Source organism: Corapipo altera, unplaced genomic scaffold (assembly GCF_003945725.1).
Source record: "Corapipo altera isolate COAL_440 unplaced genomic scaffold, ASM394572v1 55, whole genome shotgun sequence".
Taxonomy (NCBI): domain Eukaryota; kingdom Metazoa; phylum Chordata; class Aves; order Passeriformes; family Pipridae; genus Corapipo; species Corapipo altera.
Window position 1 is genome coordinate 6,557,411 of NW_020884882.1, and position 20,933 is coordinate 6,578,343.

The 20,933-nt window shown below is 40.6% G+C and overlaps 1 protein-coding gene across 4 annotated transcripts in view; it reads left to right on the plus strand.

Moving 5' to 3' along the window:
* CHCHD6 (coiled-coil-helix-coiled-coil-helix domain containing 6) overlaps window positions 1-20,933 on the plus strand; it is a 109,339-nt gene that overhangs the window by 19,283 nt on the left and 69,123 nt on the right. For 3 of the 4 annotated variants that reach the window (XM_027640748.1, XM_027640749.1, XM_027640752.1), the window contains exons 5-6: window positions 11,602-11,622; window positions 17,013-17,096. In XM_027640748.1, the coding sequence (XP_027496549.1) occupies window positions 11,602-11,622; window positions 17,013-17,096 (105 nt within the window). The remainder of the gene's footprint in view (window positions 1-11,601; window positions 11,623-17,012; window positions 17,097-20,933) is intronic. The other variant, XM_027640751.1, reaches the window with a different exon arrangement.

The window sequence follows — 20,933 nt, forward strand, 5'->3', positions numbered from 1 at the left end:
AATTCTTTCTGGGGACCTGAACACCATTGACAAATTTCCAAATTTTCTCTAAATGCTATTGGTTGAAATACCTTTCACATCTAGTGAAGGGTGCTCATGTAGAAAGAATTTTACAGTGGCAGAACAGATATCCAGAGAAGTTGCTTGGGGTTTTGGTTTCGTTTGCAATATGTCTGAAAACTTTCCCATAGGAGCACAGAAGTAAACACTGACTTAGTGGTTTTTTGACTCATCTTATAATACCCACTTGCCAAGTTTGATGTTTCCATCATCTACCTATGTTAGCTGATTCTCTGGAGCTGTACTCTCACCTTTGTAATTCACTTTCCATTTAAGAATGGGATGAGATGTTACTCTTAAAAAAAAAAAAATAGTTCATGCAAAGTTACAAAGAAAAATGGGAGATGAGAAGAGCTTCATGATGGAGGTGATGGAGCTCCATTGCCTCAGTTCTCTTGGCTGACATGAGTGAGACACAACATGGAGAAAGCATTCCTTATCCATGTGGCAAGGAAGATTGGGCATTGTGGGGGAGCTGCTGCAGGATGGGCCACGTGTGGGAGAAAAAACAATACCAACCCCCATAGCATATACTATAAAGTCTGAGGCTGGGGGTCAGAGGGAGAACATCACTTCCTGGCTCTGTGTGCATGGGATGCTTTTGCCTCCTGTGAGTTTGTTGGCAGGTGTGGAGAGGAAGGATCCCACCCTGGCAAGTCAGCCGCCAGCGTGGCTGATGATTAATTGCCCTTTTTAAATTGCAATTATGTCAGTCACAAAGTCTGTGAATATTAATTCTGGATTTGCTGCTTGGAAGTGGGTGCTGATGAGACAGGTCCATTTTACTGATGTCTCAGAAGTGGGATAAGTGCTGCAGCCAGTAGTTACTACTGAAAGAAAGGGTTGCTGTGACTCTTTGCTTTGTTTTGTGTCTTTCTTGCCTCTTCTTTTCCAGTGTTTCTGTTCCCTTTTTCAGAATCCTCTCAGTGCTTACAGTGGATTTTCCAGTCTGACAGTAGTAGGTGGCAGGCTGACACTTGGGGTGAGTTAATCACTGCAAGCAATATAAGTTACCTGGATTTGGTGGATGGCTTTCCACCATTCACTGCTGCTTCCTGAGTCCCTTAGAGACTTCAGAATGAAATAGGGATTGCTTTTTTTGCTGCTCCAGCTCTTTCCCTTCATCTCAAATGTGTGTAACCATTCATTCCATTATACTTAGATCTTTTGAGATAATTTTCTGATTGTGCCCTCTTGGAAGGATATTAACAGGCAAGCATCGGTACACTGTGACTGTTTTCCTTTCAGTAATCTGCTCAAATACATGGATGATGAAAATCTTGGTTTCTTCTGTGGTTTGGGTCTCTCTTATCAGCCCTGATCCTGTCTAGTATTTTCTGCATGAATCAGGACAAATTATTGCATCTTGCTTGTGCTTCAGTTTTCTTGGAATAGTAGTTATCTCAAAAAGTGTTGTCATGATGTGTTGATATTCACTGGGATTGTTGAAGGTGAATAGTGTGGTGCATTTTTAGCAAACAAAAATAAAATCCCTCAGAACCCTCTGGTAGTTTAGTTCTTTATCCTTTTTTCCATTTTTAAATATTTGTTTTTCTTTTAAAACTTTTCTCAGTTTTCAGTTACAATTGACTTTAAATATCTATGTATTTCATTGTTTACTTGTGGGGTTGGTATATGCTAAGCTATCAAACTGACTTATGATTTATAAGAAACAGAATTAGATGGTGGAAGTTGCACAGAAATTGTCTGCCCTGCTTACTCTTTCAGTTCTATGCTTTGTGTGGTTTGTACAAGTTGGTTGTTTCCTGAAAATTTTTCAGAATGGAGGCATTAAAGAGCTGAAAGTGTTGGGCATGTGAATGCAAACTAATTACTTTGATTACTATAGTTACTGTCCTACTGAATTAAAGGTGCTATGTGATAACCCCTACAAAAGCAAGGGATGTGACTTGAAGGCAACGGGGAGCCACTTGTAGTTCTGTGTCAGACTGCCAGGGAAAGGCTTGAAGAAAATTAGATGCAACAGAGAACAGGAAAAAAGATGTTTCCAGTTTTTGCTTAGTGTGGTCTTTTCCTGGAAGAAAGGCATCTAGTTGGCACTTGGGTATGTTTTGGTAAAGACATGTTACCAGTCTGGAGAGGCAGCGAGAGCAACCCCGGGACAGCAAGTTCACTGATTCATTCTGGCTTTTCTGTTTTCCCTATTTTTCAGCTTTTATAATTGAATGGTAAATTGCTTGTTTTCATCTGACCCTTTCATTTTGGAAAGCTCCAAGCAGTCTTGTATTGCTACTGTTGCCCTTTGAGGTGAAAATGAAGCATTTCATTTTATAAAACAAAGGTGTTGAATAGACAGCGCTCTAACAATCAAGTTAGCTTTTTGTTGCTAATTCCTGTGGGTATTATTTTTATCTTCCTCCTCCTGTTTCCCTGGTGCACTTTGTCTTAACTTTGGTGTAGGAACTACTTTGTCCAGTTAATGGCATTTAGGCATGGTTGTCACATGGGGAAGTGGTCACTTTTGTGACAGCTCTTAAGAGGTATTGGAGCTGCCAGCACCCCTGGCTTCCCAAAATACCATTTATTGATATGGAGAATCTGCACTTAGAAACCTGCCTGCAAAATGCAAAGTTTTCAGTAGTGTCTGGCTGATACATAAGTTTCCATTGCATGGTAAGACTAGAGAGATCAAAAGCTTCAACCTCCATTTCTGTTTGGGTAGTGTCTGTTTTCCCCAAAATGCTTTGAAAACTTTGTTTTGTCATCAGCAACTGAGCTTTAGTTTCATGTCACTTTTCCTTAGGATAATATTCTCGAGCTGAATGGGTACTCTAAACATTAATTTTAATTGATTGAAGTAGTTTTGAAATATATATTTTTGTACTTAAACCGTTTCAGTAGGATTTGTTTCTGTAGGACGCTGTAGCAGCACACATTGCAAACCCTTCCTACAGGATACTGCTGAGACACTCCCTGGTTTAGGTAGCACTCGACAGACAAGTCTGGAGCCTGCTGTACAATGGTGTAAGGTGTGTACACTCCTGTTGGCACAAGGTGCAAATATCAACTCTTAGTCAAGAAATGCCAAGGGACAGTCATGTTTAAAGACTGTGCAGGCTCAGGGATGATTTCTGTCTTTAACAGCACATCTAATTATCCAGCAAAGGGGAATGGTATGATACTCCAGTGATTTATCTTGGAAAGGAGTTTAAGGATATCAGGCCAGTAAGTGGAGGTTTGCATTCTGAAAGTTAAGGTGTTTTGGAACAAAATAGGCTGATCATCACCATCATGTCAGTAATTCTGATTTTTGGAGACTGAGAATGGAAACTAAACCTTGCAATGGCTCTTTGCCTTGTTGTAAGAAAGAATTTTTGGTAACTTGTAATGTGAGTTGAGAGAACAGCCAGTGTTGTGGAAAGCTTGGGAGGAGAAGGGAGTCTGCTTTGGTGTGTTAGTGTCCTATTTGTTGTGTGTTTCTTCCCCAACATTGTGCTAGTAGATCTGGTCCTTTTTACTTGGCAATTCCAGTGCTTGTGAGTTCAGGGTAGGCTTTGCTTCCTTGGGGGTTGTGGTCTGAAAAGGATCCTGTGCTTACTGCTCGGGCACTGTGACCGGCGTGAGGAGGACGGTGGGGACGGAGAACATGATCTCAGCAGCCGCCTGTCTCATTTCTGTCAATGTAAAGAGCTTTACAGAGACAAGTAATATTTTGCAATTGAGTTTCTCTTTTAAAGACACTCTGATGCTAATGTTGATTTAATAAGGTTCTCTCATTCTCTCTCCTTGCTTAATTTGAAACGTCTAATTTTGTGCTTCACAGTTCTGAACACAGAATTAGTGAGGGAAGAAGAGCCGGAGGCAGGGGGAGCGGAGTGCCACACCAGAAGTTGCCAGGGGAGATTGATTCAATAGAGTGAAAAGGTGCAAAAGGTTATATGACCACAGATCAGAACAACGTGATGGTGGTACTAATGAGAAGGAGAGCTTCATCCTTTAAAATGTTTTAAGATCTCTGTGCGTGTATAACCAACCTTAAAAGGAAAAAGGAGCATTGGAGCATTGGTTTCTTTGAGTGGATTTTTCTTTTGATTTTTATATGGATGCAATATATAATATATGACAGGCAGCAAGGATAATGTTATGAGATAAATAAGCATTTAAAGGTATTTATTTCAAAGGTTGTTTTGCTAAGTGTGGCATTTATTTTCAGAAATGTTGAGAGGTTATGAGAGATTGTGAATTTGATCTGGCTAATTTATTTTGTCTGAACCTGAACTTGTGTTTTTCCTGCTGTAATTTTATTCTTGTGGAAGAAGCTATTGACATCCACGGACATTTAATTCTTTTGTTCTGGGGATAAATGTAAACTTTCCAAAACTACAGTGCCAAAAGATAATCTAAAATATTGTAGAAATGATAATAGTAATACAAGCTTTTCCTTTGCCTCCTGATTTGTTAGTGCTCCTGTCCTCTGCCTCTTAGGAAACTACACCTATGCAACAGAGTTGAAGCCTAATTTGCCACTTGCTCGAATTGGATGACAGTTCTTCACACAGCTAAATGGACAGTGTAAAAGGAGTACAAGTTATGTTCAGCTTAGTTTTATGATAAGCTGCCAACATGTTTCATTGGAAGCCTCATTAAATTGCAATTAAATCCACAGGAAAAAAAAAATAGGCCATCTCAGTGAATACTTGATAGATGAGTTTATGGTTTTCAGTGCTGGCCAGGGGCATAATCTGCTTCTTGCAGTTGAAGCTTGGTGAAAGCTTTGGTGAAGTCTCACCACAGGAGCACCAGAAAACAGCCCCAAGCACTGGAAGCTGCCTGTGGATGATGATCCTCCTCATGCATTTCTTCCATCTCATGCCCTTGATCAGATGGAAGTATTTGCTTCCTGACTCAAACCACATATAACACCCTGCACTCTCCCTTTCTTGTCACATTGTTTCTGGCAATAGGAGCTGAACTTTAGCCAATTGCTTCTGTTGAATTTGATAGCTAACACTGGATTCTACAGAGTTATCTCAAATATTTGTTTGGGGAGTGCACTTGACCAAGCCAGTCTGCATAAGGAATGAAGCTTTAGGGCCAACAGTTAGAGATTCTAAAAAAAGCCTGGACCTGCCTTCAGGGGTTTCTTTTCTGCTGACTTGCTGTGCCTATAGTAACTAGTCTCCAGGAATATTTATCAGATCACTTGCCTGTCTGGTTATTTCCAGTCTGTTGCACTGGTAAACTTATTTGATCAATAAATCAATCAACAGGTTCTTAAAATTACTTTGATTGACTTTGGAGGTGTGGCATACCAAAGGAGTCTACAGAAAGTAAATGATTGTATATGCCCCAACTATAATTACAGAGCAAACAGAGTGGAGACATGTTTGTAAATAGTATCTACTACTATAAATATAGCAATCTGTCTTTGAGGTTCTGTGATACTCTCTGCTGGATTGACTCTTTCAATTTACAGACTCATGAAGCATGAGTCTTAGCAGTCAGATGACCTGAGAGAGCTATATTTAGAGCATACACTATTTTAAAGCTAAATTTCAAGCTTCTTGCTTTTGATTAAAAAGTCCAGCAGTAAATACTTCTCTGGTTCCTTAGCATGTGGCATAATTTTTTTGAGCTTCAGAAGCTTCACTGAGAGCAAAATGTTGTTTTATTTTCCTAAGAAAAGTTCCTCAAACTGCTTGACTCTTCCTGCTGCACCCAGTCTATGCCTTCCTCTTCTTGACAGCAGCAAGACCTGGTTTGTGGTCCTTGTTGATAAGACTACCAGGTACTGCTCCTTCATAGAAAGAGAGAATGATCTCCACCCACTCCTGTTTTTTTTTCCAGGTCATCTGCCTTGAACAAGACTGTGTTGCATTGCCCAGTAAACGGTCATTGAATCAACTTTGAGTTCTTGCAGTTCTTACAAGGGTTAAGCATTTCCACAATATAAAAACTGCTCTTTGCAAATTGTCCTATCAAAGGGAAATCAACATTTTGCTGGCAGTGACATAGATTTGCAAGTTGCTCTTGATACGATCATTCCCCGGAGATTGCAATGTAAAAATGAAGAATGCAGTTTTACAATAGCCTGAAATCCTTGTTGTTGCTGCATCTACACTCCTCCTTTTGCAGATGATTTTATTATGATATACTTGGACTTCATTAAAAGATGCAACCTTGCAGCGTTTCCTCTGATCACAACCTTGAAAGGAGCTGAGGCTTGCATGTATTTGAGAGCCAGTATGTTCTCTCCCTAAAACACACAGTGGTTTGCAAGTGCTTTGGAAGCAAGAATCAGAGTCTCTAGTGGACATTTTGTCTGTAGCTCAAAACCACAACTTAATTGGCAGCCTTTTCATAACCTAGGACATGGGGGATGCTGCAGGCAAAGGCTGAGGTACATTTTCAGAATTGGTTGTAGGGAAATTTGGTGTTGACTGCCAGTGTGTCTTAAGTGATCACAGAAATGAGGGAGGTAGTAGTCAAGTTTCTCATTTCTATGTTTTTTAATTCCTTGGGAAGTCTCTGATTATTCTTTCCACATGTTTTCACTCCATAGGTAACACCTTAATGCAAGCATGATTGTGTATATGTACTAGCACAGACCATTTATTTTACCTCGAGTCCCCTGTGCTTTTTGTGGTCCTTTCAGTATGGCTTTGGAATCCATGTGATTTATACTAAATGTTGATTCCTATATGTCTTTCCCACATACATCTTGGCCAACTGGTAGCTTGGATTCTGCCCTCAGAACGATACCAACCCTGTAAGGCTGTGTGAAGTGTGTTTTGTGTATGTCTGGGATGAAAGAACAGGGAGAACAGGAAGATTTACAAGGTTATCAAAGGGGGTAAAATCATAAAATATGATGTTTGAAAGTGCACCTGACTCTCCACCTGCAGAGGTATTCATAGAGACAGACAGAGGATGCATGACCATGGCTGAAGGCTTTCAAGAATTTTCTTACTCAACTGTATAATTAAGATAGTCTTTACCTGTATTAAAAAGCAGACCCAAAGTCAGCTGCGTTTCTCTTAAACTGTATAGTATTTGAGGTATTTTTTAAATAAAAAAGAATAGATTTCTAATCTCGTGGCAGGAAATTTGTATTCACTGTACTGTACTAACCTATGTCCATTGGCTGGTGCCTGTAAATATCTCTTTTGGTCAGAGGCAGGTAAAAATTGCATGTAATGTCTTGGAGCAAATGTGGAAAGGGAATTCCTTCCCAACTCACAGGATTCATCGTTTTTACTGCTTGAAGGCATGTGGGTTGATTATGCATGTCATCTTGACTTTTTTTCAAAACAGTGGTTGTGTTTGAAATACTATGTTTGACTCGGAAGCTAATATATTTGGTATTTAAGAATCTGGCAAGAGAAAGCTCTGTCCCCATATGCATGCACAGCAATGGGATTGGGATGTAGGCATGCTTAACTGTTATTTTCCCCCGTCTGTCCTATCCCTAGAAAGCCATATGCCACCCTTAGGCTAACGTAATGGGAGTCTGTATTAATGATTATGAGCTAGAAATAATCCAAGAAGAGTTGAGTGGCCTTTGTTTCTAGCTTTCTGAGAAATACCTCCTTGACTCAGTAGGGTCTGAAATATGTTCTGGGATAGGAAGTCATAATTAATACAGAATTTCATGATGCCCTCACTTGAGGGTTGGTTGTTTTGGGGTTTTTTTTGTGCTAAATTGGTCAGGGACTTGGAGATTTTTAAGTCTAAGAGGCAGAGTAGGAATTTAAGCAAGGAGGTAAAAATTTAAAGGGAGTCATTGACTCACCTGCTATCAGAAATAAGCATCTTGAGCATACATCTCTAGAGAGGCTGTGCTCTGCAAGATTTCTATAGACATTGAATGCCTTGTCTGTTGGCAGCGTACAAAATGAAAACTGTATGTATGCATGTATAGAAGTGGTGATGGGAAAAGGAGAATGTGGAAATGGGCTGAAGTATTAAAGCAAGCAATGAAAGCAGATGGTTTACTTTGGGTTTTATAAAATAGCTTTCTCTTTATTTTGTTTTAAATGAAAACCATCAACTGTCGGCATTGCAAACCTATTTGTAGCAGTGCCATAAGTATTAGGAGTGCAGTTGTCCCTGAATCATAAAAGGGCAAAGGGTTTTTCGGCTGCTTCCAATCTTCATGTTTATAGAATTGTGTATGCTCTGTACACATTAAAGTTGAGCAATTTCATCACAGCCTTTCCTCAAAATTGATTGCTGTTCAGTGTCTCTTCCTGCTTCTCTCCCTTGTCAGTTGGTTACATCTCAGACTCTCATAACATTTAATATTGATACTGCTTCACTTTTTCACTAAACTAGAAGAGTTTAAGGGTCTGGAGTGGATACTGAAGGTCTAGATATTCTTTAAATGCTTTAATTCCTATCATTGTGGACAAGTTTAGTAGTGGATTATTGCTTTAAGAAGAAATGACTCTTTGCTCATTCAGTGATGAAGTCTGGTCATCAAGATGCTAGAATATGTGCTGCAGAGCTCTTCAGATACTGACATGAGTGCTAAAGTTGTCACCAGCATCTGTCTTTGGTTTTGGGCACCTGCTGCCTCTCATTTCTTGCATCTCCCACTCTATCTTCCACTCCTAAAGTTGACAGTGCCCCTAAAAATACTCTGTTTTGAGTTCTTAAGTAGAAGATCTCCACCAAGCTGGTAGTCTGGATTCCCGAGTCATCGGTCCTGCTGCAATGAAATGAGTTATATGACAGAGTTACTGACTTTGGCAAGGCAATGGACATAAGGGGGAAGCTGGTTCCAGTCAGGTTACAAAGGCATTGCCCTTGCTAAGGCTGCTATTTTATCCTACTGATCCGTTCCTCCATCCCCACCGATCCCAGAACTGTTTTGATTTCTCACTGCCATTCTTACATTTGCCCAGACTATGACAGACCTGAGTGCTGTGCCTGATGTGTAGGGGTGATGTTGTGTATAGGTTTGGGAAAAGATGCTGAGAATTGTCCATATGAGTGAAATACTAATTTAGCACTGTATTCTTGATGCCATTGGAGGTTGGACTGTTGATATCTGTATGGGAAAACATCCCCTGCCTGAGTAATCAATACTCAGATGTGAAATTTTTGGAAGCACAGATGCATTACTTGCGTAGTTCCCATATTCAGTCAGAGCCTTCTCTGGGTGGACTCTGTCATCTTTCTCCCCCGTATGAATACTTAGGGCATGGGGTTGCTGGTTTGGCCTGAGATCCTCTTTCAGTAACCTTTTGCCTCTGATACAGTTAAGAGGAATATCTTGATCCGATTTTGACCTCAAGTGATTAAGTCCTGTATTTATTCATCTTCCTGTGCTACCCAGTGAGTTACCTGGAAGACTTCTCTTTTTCAGCAGAAGAGTTCAAAAGTATTGACCGAGGGTGCTGAAAGATGACTTGTGTCCCTTGTAAAACTCACAAGCTGCCATCTGTGAACTATAAGTGAAGCTCACTTGGTCAGGAAGCAAAGAAACCAGATATTGCTCATTTCGTAAACAGATGGCTTAAACTTCAAAAATATTAGTGGGCAAACTGTGTCTTTTGTTGTCAGTCAAAGCTGGTAATTCAGGTCTGCAAAGAGATCTTGGCACATGCTTAGAAGGTAGCAAAACTTAAACCAGGAGCCCTCTAGAGTTTTCATTTTTGTATTATTTTATTACTGTATTTTATTTAGTCTGTACTTCTCTCCAAATGTAGTTATTTTTTTCCCAATGCAGCAATGTGTCCTACTGCATGTACACATTTTAATTTTCTTATTTTCATTCAGTGGAGTATATCTGTCTATTCTTGGAGTAATAATTTTCCCCCCTCCTGAAAGCTGACAAAATTAAAGCCTTTGGCAGTACCTGCAGAAGAGATGCCCTGTGGTTATTAACACTTTTGTATTCCTCTAAAACCCCAAATCTGCAGCTGTGCATTGTATCTTATGGGACACCTGATTCCTTCTCCTTGCTGTCTTCTCAGCAAGTATCCAGTATCACTTAATACCTTGGGTTCATTTTGTCATGCAAGTGTTTGTCCACCAGGAATGTCAGTTCGTGGCTTGGGCACCCAGGGATGACAGATGTACATCCACTAAAGAGTTAATGGTGTGCATGACCTACCTGCTGAAATAATAACAGGCACCATAAAGAGTGCTGTGTTCCTCCTGTCCATCTGCTGAGGATGGGCAGGCTTGCAATTGCTAAAATGTAAAAACAAAACTAAGTACATCTGTCCTGACTGTAAAAATCATCAGGAAGAAAAATATTATTCAAATCAGGCTTTTGTTAAGATTGTTCAGTGATTACCAGTGAACACCTGTTGTGTACTGGTTTGTTTGGCCATAGAATTGATGCTGTTATATCAAACCTGTCTGCAGAAAGGGGTGAATTGGCTTCCCCCAGCTTAACTGTAGATGGTGAGTTCCAGCCCTCTGAACTGTTGCAAAGGATAAGGATGGATGACACCCATAGCTGATGACACATCACCCCTCAGTTTCCTGAAGTAGTTGCTCTGTGCCATTAAAATGATGGCAGATTCCATAAACATATTACCCTCCACCATCTGCTCCCTCTGGCACTGAACTATGACCAAGAGGAAAGTTCCTTGTGCCCTGTCAACTCCCCTCAAATAAATAATCATAATAAAGAAGACCAGTCTTTCTGAAGTTCCTGCTTAGCAAATGGGCTCTGATTGAAGGCAATCCTGAGAGGCGGAGAAGGCTTGCAGCCCTTGACAGCAAATGAGAGCTGTACCTGCCTCATAAATGCCTTGGCTTCAGAAGGAGGTGGTTATGGGCATGAAATGTTTATCATCTTGTACTTGCTTTGCTGCTGCTGGGTTACTGTGAAAGTAAAATGTAGTAATAAGTAAAGAAGAGGCAATACTGCAGCCTGCTTTTTCTGCTTGTTTCTACACTTAAGTAGACTTGTGGACAAAGAAGGAGCAGGTGGAGGCAGCTCGGATTTGACAGAGGTTTGGACTGTGCACTAAAGATGTGTTCAGTTGCCTATGAAGGGGGATTTGATTGGAAATCTGATCAGCAGCTGGCTTTCTGTTAGGAAGCAGTCTTTGAAATTGTCCGTGGAAGAAGATGACTTCCTATGTAGGTCAGCTTGTGCATTTAAAAATGCACTTGCAAAAGGATACTTATTTTTTTGCACATAATTGGAAGCAGCATAGTTGGTGACAGCCTCCTTTTGAGTCTGCTGAGCACTGCCATGTTACATGTTGTGTGTATCTACATCTCTGTCATTGTGCAACACCTTGTATGGCTCCTTGGAACTGGCTGTTTTCCAACTGCCTTTGCTTAGCTCCCACCCTACATGGGGATCCTGCAGTAGGCTGTGGGGACTTCGCTTTGGTTTTGGGGGCACATGTGCTTTTGTTTTGTTTTAACAGCACAGTTCCCAACAGGGGACAGCACTGCATTGCCTAAGATGCTTGTCATTTTTAAGGGACTTTTCTAAACTTGTCATCCTAAAAGCTATATTGCACAGCAGCAGGCGGCCTCCATAAATCACTGATTTCTCTTTTTCTTCTCTTTCCCTTCCTTTCCCTTTTGCGCTCTCTTTATTCCAAGCCTGCGGATTTGGACGCCTGGGTAAGCTCTCTTTTTTTTGTCTGGATCTCGCTTATTCCAAGTGTCATGTTGTTACTGCGCGCGTACAGATTGTTATTGCTGAGCACAGATGCAGGATTTTATTTTCTGTCATTACATTTTAAAAGGTGTTCAGCTAGAAAATTGCATATTATTTCCTCCATAAAGATTTTCACTGGCTCCTTTTGTGTAGCTTACAGCTGCTGAAACCGTACTTGATCTGGTGATGTGTGTTGTTGGCTAAGGGAGCAGCAGAAACAGGAGGAAATGAGGGTTACACCGGTACTGCTTTTTAAGGCACTGGGTTGCATCTGCATTCTAAAACAAAACCCAGTCACCTGCCTTCAAGAGAATGAGAGGTAGGACAAAAAGCCAGTGATTTTGTAGGCCTCGTGTGTCTGGAGTAACAATTGCAGACAGTTCCACAGTAGTGGTGATATTTCTGCTGGTGCCAGTGGAGTTTGAGTCAAGGCTCCTCTATGGTTACTTGCCCGCTACAAACCTCACTGTACAGTTCTGCTGTAGTCTCAGGCACGAGGTGCACAAACTGCCTCTTACTATTTCAGTGTTGCCCTTTCAGCTCTGCCATTCCCTTTAGACTTGGTCAGGAACATGCCAGCTAGCTAATTTTGGAGTTAGCTCTGTTCTTCAGTGAATTGCTGTAAATTCCTTCTTCTCATCTTGAGATCTTTAATAGCATCTGTGTTTTTCCCCTGCCGCCTGGGCTGCCACCAGGACTGGAAGAGACTTGGGAAAGCACGAGGTATTAGAAGCTGCAGTTGTGAAGTGGGGCAAGGTGAGGTGCCCAGCCAAAACATCTCTGCTGTGCTGCTGCAGGGATGTTACTGGGTACCTTTTAGGGAAGCTGATAACTCCTCTCAGCAAAAACAGGATGATGTAGAAGCTAGGCATTTGATAGATTTAAGGACCTTTCCTTCATCCTTGTAGCTTATTTCTCTGCTTCTGACTGATTATCTAGGCATCCTCTCACTAGCTTGTCTGTGAGTGGTGGAAGCATTTTGCCAGGAAGACAAATATTTTTGCAGTAATCTTGACAAATTCTGTGACTTGCCTTTGAGGAAGTTCTTTATAGGTTGAGGTTTGGATCTTTCCCTCTAGCTTGAGTTGCCCTTTGCAGAGAGAGGGTTGGTTTGTTTTTTGGTTTGTTTTTTTTTTTTTTTGTCCTCCAGTAGAGTCTTCTCTGTGCCCTCTCCCCAAATCCCAGAATCCTGACAGGGTTGTGGAGAGAGACAACCCGATGGTAGCAGTCAGCTGTGGGCTGTGCTATTGCTGCACTTTATTTCTGGGTGCCACATTCCCTACTGTCATCTGACCCTGTCAAGAACCCCTTTTTTTCCAACAGATTTCCTTCCTAGTTTTATTATTATTTATTTATTTTATTATTTTATTAAAAATAATAAAAATCTGGTGATATTTTGTGGAGGGCAAAGCCAAAGCTAATCTAGGAATGACTGTAGCTAGAGTGAAGCCCAGGTCTAGAGATTGGTTGCACAGTCTCATTTGTGGCATGTTGGTGTCAGTTCAGAACAAGGCTAAGAGTGTCTGGCTTTGTTCATAGAGAATGAACCAATATTATTTCATTACCTCAATTAGGAGGTTTGTAAAATATTTCTTTTGGCCTGTTTGTCAGCGAGCAGGCCAGTGCTTGAATTCTTCAGTTGAGTCAGTATGTAATGCATAGCTTTAGAATGTGCTTGCACAGTTTATTTCTAAAAGAGTTACTTGATAAAGGGAGAGAAGGAGGCAGAGAATTGCATGTGACTCTGCCCTGGCTCTTTGTCTCCGTTCAAAGCAGCACTGAGATAACCTGCGTAACTTTGGGCTGTGGAAAAGGTGTAAAGATAAAGCAGAGGAAGAATCTGAAAGAGCTCCCAACCAGTCCATGGATCCATGCCCATGGAAGCTCTAGTATCATGTCAGTAGTATGCCTTCACTGTCCTTTTGTAAGAATGCTTTGTAAGAGTGCTTGTAACTTCTGACACCATCACAGGGGATTTTTGAGCATTTCTTGAATATATCTTACACCTTGCTTTTGTACAGAGAACAGTGGCCAATTGCAAATATGTCCCAGGGTACTTCTTTAAGTTTTGGCTGCATTTCTGTGTTTTATAGCTGAGTACATTCTTCTTTCCCTCTCTCTCTTTTGTTTCTATATTCATACTTCTTGGACATCACACTCTGCTGTGTTCTACACAGCTTAGATGTTGTCTCTGGGCTTTGGTCAGCTCTTGCTTAATATGTTCAAGCTCCAATGGTGTTTCTGCAGTGTGGAAGTTGAAATGCAGTTTTCTGATATCTGATTTTCAAACCAGTCTGTTGTCATGCATGTCTTACCTTCTCCTTCCTCCTTTAGTTCTAAAGACCTCTTTGTGAAAAGTGTATCTAATGCTTTGTTTGGCACCTGCAATCTCAATCCCCTGTGGAATTGTAATCATCTCCATAGCAGCCAGTTCTGCCTGGGACATCACAGGCTTCTGACTTCAAGTAGGGAATAAGCAACAGGACTAGGGGAGCTTTTAATAAATATCCTATATTCATTCAGAATGTCCCTAGTTGCCTAACCCAGTTTGGAACAGTGAATATTTCAAATGACACATGCTCTGACTGTACCGTTCATACTTCAAACGCCATCGTAAAGTGTGCTAAAGTTTCTAGTAATAACAGCTGGGGCTAGAGGGAAACAAAAAGCAACTTTGAAGCAGATCTGTCACAAATGGAATATTGCTCAGTGTACTTCAATGCACTGAAACATCAGCAGCTCTTGAAAACAAGCAAGGCATCGAAAATATGTTTGTGTTGCAAGTACAAGTTTTCTCTGCAACCGCTGGTTCATCACACATTATGGGTGACAAGTGGAACATAATGGAGGATAATATGGGAGAAATTACTTAGGGGGAAGAATGGGCAGAATTCTAACCTTGTAGTCTGCAGTTGGGAGATCCGGATTTGGTTCTTTGACATCAATTTTGTGAGACCCAAGGGAAGTGGCACACAGAATGTCTGTCTGCTGCAGGGTGCATTGGTATGGAGAAATCATTCACTGTGGGCATGCCAGCTCCAGTGAGGTTTGCTTGGGAGTCCATGGGTTTTGTCATCATGTAGTTCAGCACCTTACTCGAGAGATTAGGTATTTGGGTGGTGTTCCCTTCCAGAGGTGTCATATGGATAAATGTCCTGAATTTCTTGGTGAACAAGGTCAGGCAAGCTCATGGGTTGAAAACATGAGTGAGTGTGTGGGTACAGAATGAAGCCTCTTGCCCACCTGTCTGGTTACAATATCAGTTTTGAGCTTCCAGAATAGTCTGCTATCCCAAGGTGACTAGCACTACCACATAATGAAGTTATTTAGATTAAAAGGAAGATTTCTTGAGTTTTTAAGAATTCATCATTTGACTCTTTTTTTTTTTCTTTCTTCCTTCCTTCACATGAAAAGCACCTTCCATCTGAATCTTGCAGAGGGGTCAGTACTGTCTTATTCTTTTTTCTTTTCCTTATTTATTTTCTCCTTAGAGGAAATAGAAGTCACTGACTTAGTAATCTGATTTTATGGGTGTTATGCAGAAAATCCACAGGAGAATTGGGGTCCTTTGGTCACCCACCAGACCACCCCACCTTCCTACATCTGTTTCATTTTATTTTTAATTGCTGAGTCCTTTTCTGTGGAGAAGATGGATATTGGTTGAGAGGGACAGCTATGGTTCTCTTACCAGAAAATGGTCATAATTTTAGCACTTACAAGCTACCCATCACTGCCCCTATTGTTGCTATGATATCTCTTTTGTCGGGCTACATGTATGGGGCACTTCATTCTCATCCCTCTCCCCATCCTGTTCCAGCTGGTTTGCAGGTGAGAAGTTATGTAGCAGCTCTGGTTAAAGCAAAGCTAGAGATTTTGCTTTTAATCAAATGTCTTCAAGAGCAAGAGGAAATAGACATGAATCTGTACTGCTTGTGTGTTCCCCTGGTCTGGGATGGCAAACATAGAACCCAAAATATTTATTTTTCTTTAAAAACAAACAGAAACACACACCACACCACTACAACCCTCCTATTTCATGTACTCCTTTTCTTGCTTACTTATCAACCACCCTCATTGCCTAAATTAAAATCTCTTCTAAACCCTATTATACCACTGTATTTCCATCAGCAGGGGAGCAGAAAGAAGGACATGCACAGTAACTTGCTTTCAGATGTAATTTTTCTCGTTAGCAATGGCTTTTGGCCATAAAATGACAGGTCTGAGCCCACAGGGATGTTTCTGTCCCAGCTGCTTAATCATATTGGACCAGCATTTTCTGTGGTTGTACCATCATTAGAAGTTACGAGCAATGCTGCTGGGGTGTTATGGATTGGCAGGGTTTGTGTCCATGTTAAACAGGCTATTCATTCTGTTTTTGAAAGGTCTTCTGCCTGCTGATGACTTATGTGGCCCCAGAGATTTTGGGGTGTGATGGGCAGTAAAGAACAAGTGCTATTCGTCTTGCTATTGCTGCTTGTTATTTTTAAACTTTAAAAGTTTGATTCAGTTCCATCAATGCCATGTTTCCTTAATGCTAGTGCAGTTTTGGGGTGGGAATGCAATGAAGTGGTGCTGGGTGTAAAGAACCAGAGGGCTACAATTTATTGCTGTACCCACACAGACTTTTTTAATTGAGCACTGTTTAGTTGGTGACCAGGTTATTCTGAAGCAAGAGCTTATATACCAGCTTTGCTGTTTTGGAGTGTCACATTTGTACTTTGAAAGATGGAAGAGAAATTCTCTGACACCCATCTCCCCTCTGAGTCTGCAGCACCCAGCCAGAGGAACTCTGAGGGTGCTGATGGGGAATGCACAGAGGGTGTGTGGAGGGAGTCCTTAATTACCAGGGTAGTCCTATGTATGTCTGCTGTGGGGAAGTATTAAATCTACAGAAGCTTTCTGATACTCCAAGGCGCAAGAGTTTATAAAGTGGAGGATTTGAGTTTATTTTTTTAAGGTAAGGTAAGGTGAAGAACATTGGAGTAACGACTGTCATGACTCACAGAAAAACAAAGACATGGGTAAGATGGAGTTCTGAAAAAGGCAACAGGAAGGTGTCGCCTTGTTACAATCATATGTTTCCAATTAATAAGAAGTAGTAAAATCAAGGTTATGAGTTTGAAATGCTCTTAGTATCATAATCAAACTTCTGGGGATAACCCAAAATGAGCTGCAAGTACTCAAGGTTTGTAGTTCCACCATGAGGGATGCCTTGCACCAGTCCTGAGCAGTGATTTTTTTTTTTTCTTTTTTTAAAGTTCTTTCCAGTCTGCGTCCTGTGTGCTTTCCTTGCAGTCACATTGTTTATTTTTAATTTCTTCTTCTGCTAATGCTGTTTTGTTGTTCTTCCCAGGCTGTGGAGCTGCAAGGCAGGGAGGCAGAGTTGAAGCGACAAGAGGCCTTCTATAAGGAGCAGTTGGCCCGCATTGAGAGGAAGGTAGGCTTAAATTGTCTGTATTTGTGCCCTCCACACACTGATGGGGTAGGACATGGAACTGTGTGGATCCAAAGAGCAGAGAACCAAGAAGGGTTGTGCTGAAACCTGGAAATCTCAGCTCCCATTGTCTTGTCTGCAGCCCCCCGCTCCTTATATATGTGCTGGAAAAGGTGTATGAATCTTTTGAGCAACTTGCATTTGAAAGATAAAGGTTTTTTTAACTGGATGATTTTTTTAAGAAGATTTCTAGTAGTTCAAACTCTATTTTCTTTTTCACCATGGGGTTTAGGTGAAAGCTAAATTGAAGCAAAACAAGTGCCCTGTTTTTTATTCCTTTTGTTAAAAATCCTTTCCTAAATTAAAAAAAAACCCATAACACCACAATATAAATCTTGCTATAAATACAAATTAAAGTTGTAATATTAATTTTTCTCTGGGGAGCCCCACAGTTCAAAGAATGGTGCTGCAGTGCACTGCCTGCTTCTTGCTGGATAAGCCTTCGAAATGAACGTGATTTAAAGAGACACTGTCAAGCATCTTTTAAGCCTGAAATGACCTTTGAAAATCCATTTAGGGATTTGAATCTCTCCCCTAAACGTGGGATTTGCTTCTCTGTTTAATTGTTTACCATGATGAGTTTTTAAAAATTGATGCCATAAAAATAGGAGCAGCCATGCTGTTCCTTATGAACTAATGTGTTCTTCACTTCCTGGCAAAATGAAATAATGTTATAAGTAGTCTTTATTTTTTAATAAATGTGGAAAATAATCTTCTCCAATTTGAAGCAATTAGACCTCCTGACAGGGAGCTGCATACATTCGACTTGTAGTTGTGTTGTGTGACTAAAAAGAAATGCAAACAATTCTGAAAAAGGGAGGTTGTAAAAAGACAGAGAAATCAATCAGCTTTACTACCAACATGTAGCATGATGGTGAGTATGGAACATGGGAAAATTGCAGATTATAGAGATGGTAGGAAACTGTTGGCATATCTATTCCTGTTCTCATTCCCTGCTACTCCGTGATTGTCCATGCAGCATTTTTTTTAAGCCATCGATGGTAAAACATGCCCACGAGCAATTTCATATGATACAGTTTAGCAACACTTTTAATCCACGCAGTTCATTAAAAATAAACTATTAAAACTACCACTCAGTGTTGCATTCGGATTTTAAATTCTATTTCTAGATAATGGGGACTGTTCAGTGAAATTGCAAACAATCTAGCAGCTATCGTTCTAATTATCACAGTTGTCCATATGTTCATACGCAAAGGGGATTTTTGCAATTTCTTGGTCCCATGCTGTGTGCTTCTATTATATTCTTCTCTCTGGATCTGGTTTCATGAAGTGGAAATTGCAGGGAAAACCTGCGTGTGTGTCTGTCCTTTATGGACAGTGGAGTGGGGAGAAGTTTGTGTCTGGGCTTCATTGTCCTCTTGTTGAAATCTTTTGTTGTGGTTTGTGTTTTCAAGTCCATGTCCCTTGCTACAGGGACACCCTTTTAAACAATGAGAGGGATATTCTAGTGCAGGATCTTCTCAGGGGGAGTAAGGTGGCTTGCCCACAGTCCTATTCAAACTGCAGAGCTGCAGAGGAGCTATCTTCTAGTTGTTATGTGTACAAAAGCAAGTAGATAAAAAGAACAGGTTTTTTTCTTTCCTCTCTTGAAACATTAGATAGTTTCTGACCCTTAAACACTAGTGTTTTGCTGGTAATGAAACAGAAGAATGCCTCCAACCGTTAGTCTGGATTGGAGTGGGAGGTGGTGGGGGCTAGATGGGAGAGGAGAGAAATGTACTTGAAACAGTGTAATAAAGCTTAATTGTATTAGTTTTGAAAAAGGTTTTTGATCTTCTCTGTGGATAATTTTATTCCTATAATGGCTGGAAAGATGGAAAATGCAGTGCAGAACAATCTTTTTTATTAGCTGTTGCTTTTATATAATTCTGCTTTTATTTGTTGAATACACGCAGACCTTGACACTTATTTATTTATTTTTCCTTCCACTGTGCTAAAGCTTTCCAACTCAGGCTTAGATATATTTTTATATATCTGTGTATATGTGTGTCTATATTAGAAAAAAGCTGTCAATAAGGGGATGAAGTGGGAAAGAGCTCTGAAATAGAAGTTTGCTTTCTCTGCTGTTTTAAGAGGGGATGGTCACTTGGAATGTGGTTGCTGGTAGTTTGGAGCTGTGGGTGAATGGATGTGATGGCTCAGAGTGGAGTTAGCAAGCTGAAATTTCTCCTTCTGAGGATCAAGCTGTCAGGAATTCCCCTCTCTCATCCCCTGCTATGTCCATGTTGGCTTTGTCCCCACTTCTGCATGATAACAAAATTCAGCAGTAAGAGACTTAGAGATTTGTTTTTGAAGAATGTTTTGAACTATTGATGTTAAAAACCAAGTACCTTCCCGGTAGGATTCTAAGAGCAATTGTGTTACATACTCCTTACAACATAAGAGCTGCTGCAGTGAATCAAACACAGAGACTGTCCTGTTTCTTCTGACAGTGGTCAGTTTGCAAAGGCTTTGAAGGAAGAAGCAAAAAAAACCCCTCACCAAAACAAAACCACAAAGAAAACTTCTTCATGAGTAGCTTTGAGAATAGTCTTCCTAACTGTTGTCAGTTGGAGGCTGACACATGCCCTGCTCAAGAGTTTTATTTTCATTCAGTAGTTTTATTCTCTGGAACTTGGATTAGTGCCATCCATTCTTCCATGTGACTCAGGCATTGTTCCTGAAGCCCTGTTCAACTCTGTGCCTCCAACATTGTGTGGCAGCATGGGCCACAGGTTAACTTACATACTTCATAAATTCTCTGTTACCAGTTGCAAATACTTTTTTTCCTCATTTAATATCCTTTATTTGAAAAAGGTAAAAGGAATTCTAATTACTCACTATTTGTAGACTTCTCTTCCCTCTTTTACCTTCCCATTAAGTTGAGCAGTCCTTACCTTTTCAGCATCTGCTTGTGTGAATGATTTTTTCCAGGTTTCTCATTCTACTTGTTGTCTTTTGGCACTTTCCCCCTTGCAACTCTGTCTTTGAGATGTATTGACCAGAACTGAACTCAGTAGTTCCCTTGAATGCAGCAGATTGTGTGAATACATTATCCTTTTATTTTGTAATCTCTGAAAGAGTACTGTAATCTACTGGACAGAGCACACAATTGGAAGGAAAAACCTGCTCATTTTCTAATAGCCATTTCTCTTTTGGGAGTTTGAAACAATTATTTAGTCCATCTATCTCAGTTATTCCATCTGTATGATGGAATAGCTTATAATGGGAGGGCAAAGTGTTGTGAAACAGTAAAGCTATAAAAATGCTAAAAAGGCTTTGCCTTTAGTTTTGCATGAGATGAACTGTGGGTCTACCTTATTTCAAATAGATCCTGAGAAACTCAGTTTCTCCAGACAGTCTTATTAAAATTTTCAGAGGAAAAGGCATGTATGAAAAATAATTTCAGTGTTTCAGCTTTTGGGGTTTTCCCTACATCTTCTACTAAAGCACTGGAAGAAGTGAGACAGTGGGTGCTGTCATGCTAAAGATCCGTCGAGTTCATTATGCTGATCCTGAGTGTGCCCAAATGTGAATGTCCAAGGACAACTGTAAGATCACTGGATTGCCCAGAGAGGTTGTGGAGTCTCCTTAACTGGAGATATTCCAGAACAGTCTGGATGCAATCCTGTGCAATATGCTCTGGGATGACCCTGCTTGAGCAGGGAGGTGGGACCAGATGACCTATTGTGGTCCTTTCCAACCTGATTCTTTTTGTGATTCTGTGATCAGAGCAAGGTTAGGGGGTACTTGCCCCACATACTTTGATCATCCTGGCTG